Genomic DNA, 12,404 nt, shown 5'->3' on the forward strand with positions numbered 1-12,404 from the left:
ACTACTTTATCAATATATTGTTGTAGCTATTAACAACAAGACTTGTATTCAGTGTTGCCGAAACTTGCAAGTAGCATATCTTATTTCAGGTGGTGGTGTATTGTGTGCAAAAATGTTATTGTACTAAAGTTGCAGGTATGCCTTGTTTAAACCATAAAATGAATGATTGAATAGAACCTTCTGTGTTAATGATGTGTCTGCTAGTCGCAGTTATTGTAGTGACATTGTGAAAGAGAGAAATTTAGTATCTGGTTGATTCTTACAAAGTGCAGAAAATGTTTCTGTCGAGTGTTGATTGTGGTTGAAAGCCATTGACATAAATACACCCAAGGGGTGGTGGCGGCATTTACTGTACACTTCCTCGTCTACCTGTCTCCTCGCAACCGATGCACTCTGTCTATGTTTGGTGACAAGAGTGAACAAGTCACCTGTATTTAGCACTGTACACCCTTAGCACTGTACACCCTAAGCACTGTACACCCTTAGCATTGCGCTCTCTCTGTGTGGTGACAAGAGTGAACAAGTAACCTGTAGTTAGCACTGTACACCATTAGCGACCGGTAACCGCTTGTCATTGACCCTCATTATTCTCTCACCCAAGTTTTGCAAATTTTTAAATTTTTCTTTTAATTGAACTGCATGTTAGCTGGAGTTCAAATGTCCCATTTCTGTCCCCCTCCCCCCCCTCAAATACAGTATGCAAGCAGGGCCATAAGATTGAACGGTCCTTGGTAAGGTGTGTTACACATTTCAAGGTACATTTACAAGCACTATGCATGCTTTATTGAGTGCAACTACATAGCAACATAAAGTAGTTCCGTCAAATCTAGCCCTAAACCATAAACATGGGCACCAGGAAAGGACCAGCGTATCACCCAATGATAGGACCAGACGAGTACACATAAATCATGGCTCCCTTTCCCTTGTTTATGGAAATCAAAGAATTCTTGAAAATACGGACTGAACATGTGTATCATTTGTATGCAAATTTCCCCCTTAGAATTCTGTTGACAGGGTTTTAACTGGATAGCAATTTCTACTTTAAATTTTTTTTTTCTTTTTTAGAGGGGGGGGGGGAACTTGGGACACAAGTCCCATTTATTGTGAAACATGGCATCCTGTTGGGAACAGATGTAGCAGTTTTGACCTACTGTAGAGATTTTTGAAATGCTTTCCAGTATTCTTAAGTACGTTTGTGAGTAAGATTGTTGAAATAGGATATTTCCCTGAAGAGGAGAATATTACACAATATAGATTCTGTAAGGGGAGTTCCCCACTGGCAGAAGTTAAATCAGCTATCTGAGTCTGGTCAGTCAGTTTAAGAAACAACAGTATACAGTAATTAATATAATAATAATAATAATTATTAATTACAATACTCACAAATTAGATTTACAGCTGATAAAGTATATTAAGACAAACAGATCAAATTAAGAAACAAAACATGTTTGTTTTATATCGGAAAATAAATGTGGCCTCAGCTTCCGATAGTTATCACAGACTTACAAAGGCAATTCAAAAAAGCAAAAGCTTCAAATCATGGGGCGATAACTTCCTGAAGTTCAGTTCAGAGACCAGTTCGACTAGTACCGTAGCATACATATTAATAGTTATTTTATATAGTGGGGAAAAAAATTCAATTCAAAACATTCTTAAAAATACTTGCCAAACTTGTTCATCTTCAGATTGATCAGAGTGACATTGTTATTTCTAGGTCCTGGTTCCAAATGATATCAAAATATCCTAGTTTTTTTTAAGCATTTTGGAATCTCTCGGCTGACTCGTCTGTCCCTCCCGCTTGATTTATTTCTTGTCATAAATTTCATAACTTCATGATTTCTAGCAGACGTAGAAGATAAATTTGTCACTTAATTAGTCGGGTGATTATTGGAATGAAGCGATGCTGGTCTAATCTTCTAGGAACCGGAGAAGTATGTATTATACCGCATGATCGCAATTTGCAAGATTTGTTTACAGTACCAAAGTAGTCGGCTTATTATTGATGACCTGAGTGAATCTACCTCATCAAATTCATTGCAAAGTACTCGGGTAGGTGACTTTGAATATGCCAAGGGAGCCACCAGGGGGGGGGGGGGAGATGGGAAGAAGGAAAAGAAAAAAAAAGCCAAGAGATAGAACAAGGTGTAAATCTAGTATACAGCAGAAAAGGAAAAAAAAGGTAAATCAACGAGGAACAAAAATTTGATGAGTGAATTGCCATTGGAACTTTTGTAGTAAATTTTAATTACAATAACTCAGGGGAATTCCCTATTGATGTGGTAAAAGGCCTCACCAGGATATCGCTCTTGCTTGCAAACATTAATATGGGAGATTGCTACAGTATGTCATACTAAATTGACACCTTAAGTGGTAGCGAGATCTGTGATTGATGTTTTAATAAAAGGGGGGAGGGTGGGGGGGGGACTGGATGTGTTGGCAAGGTGTAAAGTTTTGAACAGAGTAAAGATTTGTTGTCAAAATGAAAATCTTGAAGCAGCTGTAAAATCCCCTTACAGCAAGGCTGAATCAATATCATAGCATAGAGGTTATTGTCAGCAGAGCAGCAGGAGCCTATTGTGTGAAACAACATCTCACAAAAGATCACATCCTACTACACAGCCTGGCTGGAGGATACTGCACTCCCTCCAGCATCCCAATTTTGGCACAGTCCTGTATGTGTCACACACTGATACTAAACTCTATGGAGGTAATACTGTATGCAGAGTGTTTTGTTGTTGTCTGGGATGGGGTGGGGTGGGCCAGGATGTGGGCCAGTGTGGGGTGGGACCAACCAAGATCGAGTGGCATGAGATGGGAAGGGAAGGGTAACATAGATGTTGGAATCATGCAATGGCATATATTGTTGTTGATACAAGTATGTGGAGGAATCAATTAGAAAGCATCATATTGAGGTTGACCAGTGTTTTTTTTTTTCAGGATTGGGGTGCGTGATGGGGTTGGAGGAATCAATTTAGAGTGGGATGAGATGGGAAGGGAAGGGTAACATAGATGTTGGAATCATGCAATGGCATATATTGTTGTTGATACAAGTATGTGGAATCAATTAGAAAGCATCATATTGAGGTTGACCAGTGTTTTTTTTTTCAGGATTGGGGTGCGTGATGGGGTTGGAGGAATCAATTTAGAGTGGGATGAGATGGGAAGGGAAGGGTAACATAGATGTTGGAATCATGCAATGGCATATATTGTTGTTGATACAAGTATGTGGAATCAATTAGAAAGCATCATATTGAGGTTGACCAGTGTTTTTTTTTTCAGGATTGGGGTGCGTGATGGGGTTGGAGGAATCAATTTAGAGTGGGATGAGATGGGAAGGGAAGGGTAACATAGATGTTGGAATCATGCAAAGGCATATTGTTGTTGATACAAGTATGTGGAATCAATTAGAAAGCATCATATTGAGGTTGACCAGTGTTTTTTTCCTTTCCCTTTTTCCTTTTCTTTTTTTTTCTTTCTTCTTTTAGTTTCATTTATTAATCCACTTAACAAAACCAAAGACAACCTGCTCATTGTTTAATATTTTTATATATCCTTTTTTCCTTTCATTTATTAATCCACTTAACAAAACCAAAGACATCCTGCTCATTGTTTAATATTTTAATATATCCTTTTTCATTTCATTTATTAATCCACTTAACAAAACCAAGGAAAGACAACCTGCTCATTGTTTAACATTTTTATATATCCTTTTTCTTTGCCTTAGGGAGATATTTTATCTAAATTGGAGGCAAGTCTACCATATAGGACCGTGGAGGGATTAGACAGGGCATTAAAGAACTTGGAGTACCAACTTCAGCACAAGAAACTCACGTCTCGAGAAGAGAACAGACTGGTGCGAGAGATCGAGACGCTCAAGCGATCGTGGAGCTTAGTCAGGTAAGGTGCCATGTCAAAAAGGAAAAAAGCTGCAGCAGCTGCAAAATCCCCTGCAGCCAGGCTGCATAGATATCAAAGGAAGGGGATTACCCCAGCTGACCTGCAGTGCCTATCATGTGAACTCTCATTTGCCCATTGTGAGAAACAGCACAGCACAAGATATTTTCATCCTACGCAGCCTGGCTGCAGGATGCTGCAGCCCCCTCAGTAACCTGCTATTGACACATTGTCAGTGTGTACAGTCATAGTTCAACGGCAAACTTTTTTTTGGATCGATCAATGTGAAGTATATTCTTACCATCCTGGTGCAATTTGCATTAAATTTCTTTAGCGTTTTAAGAGATGATGAGGATTATTACACTTTGTACCTCAAGTGAACTTGAAGCAAACAGGAGTGATGTCATAGTTGTACACTGATAGTTAAATGTTTTAGTTGCTTTATTTTTGTTTTGGATTATAATAGGATTTCATACTTAAGATGGGATGTTAAGTTGACATTAATGGACCCAATTTTTACTGCATTCCTCTCTAACCTGTCTCAGCTCTACTATTGCACTCTCTCATCTACCTAGCCTATTAACCGCTCATCTGCAGCCTCTGCGCCCTCCATTGACCCTCCTACAAGTAAATTCCCATCCTCAGTGCCTGTAGTGTATCAATATCCAGATACATGTCAATTTTGAAGGAGAAAATTAAAGAGTTAATTAAGAGTGAATTTTAAAACATTTGTTTGTTTGTTTGTTGGTTGGTTGTTTGTTTGCTAGGAGAAAATTAAGATGTGAATTTCAAAACATGAAACAAGTTTGTCTCGGTGACATCACACCTGTTTCCATGACGATCATGTTTGGTACAAGACATATCAGGCTCAGCTCGTAAAGCCGACATCTCAAAAACGTGTCTTACAAATTGAGAGATAGATTGCACTAGGATGCTTCATGAATGCATGTACTCCCATCGTCGAAAGTCAAGAAATACATGTTTAACATTTACTGTCCTTTGAAACAGACAGCTGGGTGAACAGAATTTAATCGGAGACACACGTATCAGATAATCAGAAGATGACACACTTGAAACAGATCTGGCCGTAGAAATACCGAAACAGCAAAAATATTACATTACATATGATCAAGGAGATCTCGTTCACAACAGACTTCATCAATGGGTGCTCTGTTGTCTCCTAATTCTAGCTTATGTGGAATCATTTTTGAAAAGCTCTTAGCATAGCATACTTTATGTTCCTTCTGTGTACCCCCTATGACACACAGGTGATTCAGTGTGTATTTGCATGTGTTTATAGGCTCTGCACACAATGGAAGAATTCAGAGACGACACGTTCTCAGGCATAAAAACCAAGGAAGTTGCAACACAAACCGTTAATGCTACACCGAATTGAACATGATCTGTGCTACTGTAGTCTGTAAAGTTTGAAAAGCAGACGGTATTTAGCACAAGTGTTGTCGGGCTTCACAGGATGTAGGAAGAATGTGTATACAGTAACGTACCACAACAAACAATACCGAGAAAATTGTAATTATCACTCATGCCTCACTGAATTTAACGTGATAAAATTATGCTGGAACTGCGGTTTAAAGGGGGGGACGTCATCACAAATTGAAGCTATTTTGAAATGTTCTCAAACCTCGTATTTGCCGGTTAGTCCAAACCCACTTTGCAATGACCAAAAGGTGGTACAGACTCAGGAAAAGACTTGACAATATCAATCTTAGAAATTGCCAGAAATATTCTACATATCATTGTTAGAATGTTCTTGACTCCTATAAATCCTTTATCATCCTTACCACCGGTGCGATATATTGTACTGGATAGATTTACAGTCTAGGGAACATTTCCAAGAAATGCAGTCATTCGCCTTGCCCCCCCCCCCTTCCTCGTTTGTTATTATAATGGTCCATGACAATGGAGACCTGTGATAAAGACTGATCTGGTTGAAGATTGTGTGACACACCACTTGTTACTGGTTTATTTACACAGCTACTTTAGGAATGCCATCTTTGTCATCGTTGTCAATGTATATTTTTTTGGGGGGTGATATAAAGTACAGACTGTACTAAACATTATACAACATTAAACATTATAAGGTCACACAGAGTTGAAGTTATGTATTTCCTGGAACAAAAATAACCCTGCATACCATTACTGCTGTTATCATTTTGAAATTTAGTATAAATTCATCGCTTTTTATGGGTGAGACAGATTATACATCAGGAAATCAGATATCCAGTATCGCATTGCAAAGACAAATGCTTTGCAAAATGGGCAAATTGGCTGTACAAGTGCTTGGAAGGTTTTGTACACAGTCACCATAATACACAGACCTGTCAACCTGTTTGACCCCAAAATAGGGAGAATAACATTTTCAGGGCCAAAAAATAGGGAGAACAAGGGGAAAATAGGGAGGTTGGTAATTTTCAACTGAAATGATATAAATACTCCTAAATAAGTATAGTCTACTTATGCAATACAGTGAGAGAATCATCCAATCAGTGTTTCTTGTTGTAGTTTACAGCAGCTCGCTTGGCTTTCTACACGGTTTCTTTAGTAGGCTTCCATTTGAAACAGGGAACAGTGGACTCTGGGTACTGTGACTTCATGGCTAGTATGCTAGATAGAGCCCCTCCCATCAAGCTTGAGACTTGACCGACTGTCTGTCTTGTTCTTGCAAACTACACTGAATAGCCTTTCCTGTTCAGCTTTACTGTGGGACTAATTGTTGGCTATTTTCAGAAATGTCGCAACTGATGAAACAGTAAAAAACCGGGAGAATAGAATATGAAACCGGGAGGCCGAGAGATTCGGGTAAAAACCGGGAGTCTCCCAGTAAAACCGGGAGAGTTGACCGGGTCTGAATACAAATGACAAAAGTTCAAGCTATCATATTTGCTGTGCAAAATTTGACCACTAGATTATTATTCCCTGTACTGTATGTTAATACTAGTAGCACAATAAAAAAATTTTGTGAGAGTCAATGTACAGCAAGATGGTGGAAATTCATGAATTAGTTTTATTTTTGGTAACTCCCAAATTTGATTCGATTTAATAGATTATTGTTTAATTTAAAAGAAAATCAAATACTTGTAACATTCTTTCCAAATTTTTCAGAGCTGTGTGTCTAATTTAATGGTAGCATAAGCAGCAAAATGTAATTCCTGTATTTATTTTTGGTTTCGATGATAATCGTAACACCTTTGCAATCATGATGGTGTATGTGTGTGTGTGACGCTTTGCTTGTAAACACAATATCTCAAGAAGGGAAAATTAGACCAATTTCATAATTGGTGTGTAGGAATACCACATTGAGTAAACCCTATTGTTTTCTGGGAGGTCAAACATTATTTGGGGACACCAGAGGTAAAATTGTGAAAACATGTAAACACGATATCTCATGAAGGAAGCTTGGGCTAATCTCATATTTAGTATCTAGTTGTGACATGTTGAGTTCAAGACCCTTATTATTTTTGGTGGAGATCAAAGGTCATTTGGCATTACCAGGGGTCAAAATTGAGGAAATCTTGTTATACTTGGCATTTGCATGAATCATATTGAGAAGAAGTTTATTGTTTAACATGGAGGTTTAAGGTCATCTGAAGTCACCAGATGTCAAACACTGAAAACCGTGTAAACACTATATATCTCAAGTTAGGAAGCATGGAGATTTTTTATAAGTGGCATGCGGATGCGTTTTATTGAATAGAAAAACTCAATTGCTTTTGGTAGAGGTCAAAGGTTATCTGTGTCACCAGCAGTCAAACTTTGGAAACCATGTAAACCGTATCTCATGGTAGAAATCAGGACATTTATATGATAATAGCTGTTTCTGGTGAATAAGCAGAAGTCTAAAGTAATCGAAACTTCAATGCAATTTTTGCATTCTGGTTTGATAAGGAAGCAATTCGGCAAGTTTGTACTTTTAAAGCAGTGGAAAATTATAAAAGCATAACTTGCAAAAGCAGTCCCTTAGTAAGTTGAGCGCCTCTGAAAAAGAAATAGACTCACAAAATGCTATCCTGGCTGCCTTAATTGGATTGTGTCGACAAATAACTTTTTCATGTTGGCGTTAAAAAATAAAAAAATAAAAAACAAATAAAAACAAATTCTCTTTCTCTTCGTTTTCCGAAAAGGGAGTATGACCAGAAGAAGAAGGACATCAAGGCAGACAAGGACAGTAAAAGTAAACTACAGGATGAAAAAGACGTGAGTAAAATCTTTCAAAATTATTTCCTATTTTCTGAATAGTCTCATCTTCTCCCGTCTCTGTTTAATGCATCGATTTTATGTTGCGTCGAATCAATTTTTTTTGCCGGGATCGGATCTTTTTTTCGATAACATTAACGCTCTTGTTTTTCATGAAACACACACAGAAATATTTCAATCACGTGAGCGATTTGAAGAAGCAGGAGGAAGTCATAAAACAGAGGTTGAACACCGTGAAGAGGAAAGAAGACGAAGCGTGGGCTAGATATCGAGAAGGAGGGGAGAGGAGAGATCAACTCAAAACAGGTATTTTACCTCCCTCATCATTTGCCTCCTCACGTCTAGCAACCCCGTCTGTAACATTTTAAGCCCTGTTATGCCTCTCGTATCCTGTCATATTTGTTGTACCCAGCCAGCCCCACCCCCCCTTTCTTGCTCATTGAGTGGTAAGAATAAAGATTAACTTAAAACAGACTGCACTTCCCCACCCCCCTCTCTTCTTTCATTGAGACAAGACAAGTGGGATCAACTCAGAAAACCATAAATTATTTGGGATTCCCTATGTGTCATGTCCTCCCGTTGTAGGTCGGGATACTCTGTTCACGCCCTCTTCACGTCCTCTCCTCTCCTCCACCCTACCCCTTTCCTTTCCTCCTCCCATCTCATAGCTGCAAGATGACTCAAAACCAGTGTAGTGTTCCCTCTGTTTGCCATCTATTTCTGGGCGTCCTCATCTGTTGTTTTATAGCATTTTGTTACTAAGATGATTAGTCCTGGTACACTTCATACCAGACTCACATATTTTACTCAGTGTGAGGATCACCTAATGCTCCAAACCAAAGGTAAGTAAGTTTGCAGTAGTTTAAGCTGACAGTATTAGTGCAGAGGGGAATGTCAGTTTAGGAAAGAAATATGATTCGTTGAATGCCTTCACTTTTTTGTTATTTTTTTCTTCAGAAATTGACTTGCTGTATGAGAATAAAAGGCAGGCTTATACCATCCACAAGCAGGATCAAGAAAAATACAAAAAACACATGAAGGAATACAGGGAAGGAGAGAAGAAGAGAACAGAAGAGGCGAGGAAGGCGAGACATGCAGAGAGGATAAAACTACAGTAGGTATTCCAGGAAGGGGAGGACGGGGGGTTGTCAGGAGGGTGGAACTAGAGGGTGGAACAGGACGACACCAGGGGAGGGCAGGATGAGGTTAGATGGGGGGGGGCATGATGAGGTAATGAGAGGGACAGGACGAGGTCTAGAAGAGGGACAGAGTGACATCAGGAGAGGGCTTGATGAGGTCAGAAAGGGGGGGGACATGAATTCCTATTATCAGGTGCAGGACAGAGAGACCTATCTCTGCTGAAATGATCCGAGTGAACAGAATTCTGGGTAGTGCAGACATAGACGTACCCGGTCACCTATTTTTTCTCTCTCTCTCTTCTCAGGAGAGAATACGATGAATCGCGAGAACCTTACTTAGAAGAGCGTCAGACGTGTGCTGCCTTAATAAAGTACCTCCAGTCTTACATTCCCCAGGAGGACGAGGCCAACCTAAATACTGGTTAGTGATCATCATTTTTAGCACTTTTGAGGGGAGGGGGGGGGGAAGGGGAGGTTTGGAGAAACAAGATAGAAGTAGGGGAGGCAAGAGAATCAAGGCACACAAGTTTTGCAAGAATGTTTAATTTAAATCTAGGCTTGGAAAATATGTTTTATACTCCACTTTTGAGGACCGGGAAAGGGGTTCTGGGGTCGGGGGACTCTGGGTAGGAGTAATTTTTTCCCTTCCCCATTGCATCATGGATTGCTGAAATTTTAGAAAAAGTAAATAAAAATATTTAAAAAAATCAAAAATGGGAGGGAAAAAAATGACTTCTTACCAAACCGATGGTTTTTAATTTTTTTTTAATTGGGATGTTGTTTGGGCTTACCAACTTTCTAGGTTGCAAATGGATCAGATTTTTGCTTTTTTTTTTTAGATCCATTACGATCACGGTACTAGACTAAAAAAACTTACCAGCATAAATAAATAAGAGACACAACAAACCAGAATAGCAAAATTGTTTCATATATGTCTGACAGTTACACATGTATTTCAATGCCATCGCACTTTCTTTGCTGCTGTCAACAAATCTGTCATGGCGACGTATCTGTTACCTCTTCATACTTGTGTGAATTGAGTACCTATTATGACAGCTATGTGGGTATTAATTTGCATGGAAGATGGCTTTTGAGAAGATGTAGTGAATGCATTAGTTAATTATTGTGCATCCCAATGCAGTGGAATATAAGGTAGTACATTGTGTTATGTTATGTCACAGACTCTTCTCTGCGCTGAATGTAAAACATCTGTTGCCTTATTAGATGTCAAAAAGTAAAAGAAAATCTGCATCCTTCCTATAATTAAGTGATAAAATCACATAGTTGGAGCCTTCTTCCAGCCTTACATCATTCCAACATACACGCAAAAACACGCACACGCACACACACACACCCTTATCATCTCGCAACCTCTTGCAAACTTAAAGGCGTAAGATATCAGCACCCATTCATTTATAACTAAACGAAGTGTAATAAAATTTAATTGAACATTCAGCACTATTGTATTGGTCGAAACATTTCTGTGTATCCAACAGTATTTAAGAAAGGTATATAGTTACGGATTATCACGGGTTGGTATATTTTTTAGGTAGAATTAAACGTAACTAACTACGTAACAATTACTGTAATTTTTTTTCTTTCTGCGGTTTTCGTCCTTCCCATTCTCCCAGCTGCCAAGGTTAGACACAGCACAGAGTCTCTTTACCAGAAGGACCAGAGCTTAGAAGGCGAATTTACCATCCTCAGAAGGAAGGGAGACAGCGATGACGAGGGGGGTGTCAGTCAGTTATCTGGGAGGAGGAAGAAAGGAAGGAGGCAGAGAAGACACTCTGGTCATGTGAGTGTATGTTTATGAATATGCATGACCTGTCCCCGCCCCCCTCCCCCCACCCCCGCCTCGTTGTTGAACAGAGATGTTGCTAGTAGTTAGCTGTTGTAACCAGGGATGTGTAGTTCAGACTGAACAACTGGTCAGGCTTCATCCGTTTTGGGTTGTGGATTACACATTCTGTTCACACCTCTCAAATTCAGAAGATCACTGTGTCATGGTTAGACAGGTTTACCAAAACTGTAACAAGTTGGTGAGGAATGAGCCCAGTGATCCATTTTATCCCTTGTTATATCAGTAACTTGCTGTTAGAGCGTGACTAACAGGGATTTCCTTTGCGGTAGTTTGCCCTTGTGTTTAATAACTGCTGTTTTATTAGCTCTCACAACTAACTTCCTTTCTCTTTTTGATTCCGCCTACAGAGCAAATCTCTACGACATTCCCACCAAGTATTTTCACAGTTTCTGTCCATGAAGATGGATGCCCCGCCCACGATGGCTGAGGTAGTGGAAACGTTAGTTAAACTCAGATCCAAGCTGGTGAGTTTCTCGTGTCTAATGCCTGCTCCAGGGGTACTCGTTTGACGATCTGGCAAGAATAGACAAATCATTTCCATTCATCGTTAACACAAATATAACTCATTGATTTAGGAAATTTGCTATTTTAATGTGTGCTTTGTTTTTCTTTATTGTTGTTGTTGTGAATGGTGGTGTGTTTGGTTCCTTGCCTTGGGCAGAAGGAATCTTTGTGGTGGCAATGGGGATGTTTGTGTGCATCCATGTGTACCCGGGTATCTAACCTTGGCTTGTTTGTAACTCTCTTAACTCCAAATTGTAAAAACTTGGATATACTTCAGACTTGATATGTGGATCCACCTTATTGAGCAGAAGAACCACATTCTTTTCTGCAACGGTCAAAGGTCATTTTGAGGTCAGCAGAGGTCTGAAAGCCTTGTAAATAACTCCAAAAGTAAAGCTTGGATTCACTGTATAATTGGTGTGCTGATCCACCTTATTAAAGTATACAATCTCTATTGCTTTCTATGGAGGTCAAAAGTCATGTAAGGTCGACGAAGGTCAAAGTCTGAAAACTTTGTAAACAGGATGAACTCCAACAGTAGAGTTTGGATTGCTTCATGTATGATATGTTGATCCCTAGTCTTGATGTTAGACTTACCAAGGAATATGGAACTCATCACTCTGGTTGGCTTCAAAATGGATGTAATATTTTCGGTGGTTCTAAGTGGACTTATTTTGTTATGCATGTATGGATTCTTTTGTATGTATATTTCATTAGTTTTTATTTTTATTTCTTAATTTTTTTGTTGATTTTTTGAAAAAAAATTATATTTGAATTTTTGAAGCTGT

At 39.1% G+C, this 12,404-nt stretch overlaps 1 protein-coding gene across 1 annotated transcript in view; it reads left to right on the top strand.

Moving 5' to 3' along the window:
* The window catches only part of LOC139984557 (uncharacterized), a 39,575-nt gene that overhangs the window by 19,951 nt on the left and 7,220 nt on the right, over positions 1-12,404 (top strand). The window contains exons 4-10 of the mRNA XM_071998494.1: positions 3,725-3,897; positions 8,037-8,109; positions 8,277-8,415; positions 9,067-9,223; positions 9,554-9,669; positions 10,880-11,046; positions 11,460-11,576. Coding sequence (XP_071854595.1) covers positions 3,725-3,897; positions 8,037-8,109; positions 8,277-8,415; positions 9,067-9,223; positions 9,554-9,669; positions 10,880-11,046; positions 11,460-11,576 — 942 coding nt within the window. The remainder of the gene's footprint in view (positions 1-3,724; positions 3,898-8,036; positions 8,110-8,276; positions 8,416-9,066; positions 9,224-9,553; positions 9,670-10,879; positions 11,047-11,459; positions 11,577-12,404) is intronic.

This window comes from Apostichopus japonicus, chromosome 17 (genome assembly GCF_037975245.1).
Source record: "Apostichopus japonicus isolate 1M-3 chromosome 17, ASM3797524v1, whole genome shotgun sequence".
Taxonomy (NCBI): domain Eukaryota; kingdom Metazoa; phylum Echinodermata; class Holothuroidea; order Aspidochirotida; family Stichopodidae; genus Apostichopus; species Apostichopus japonicus.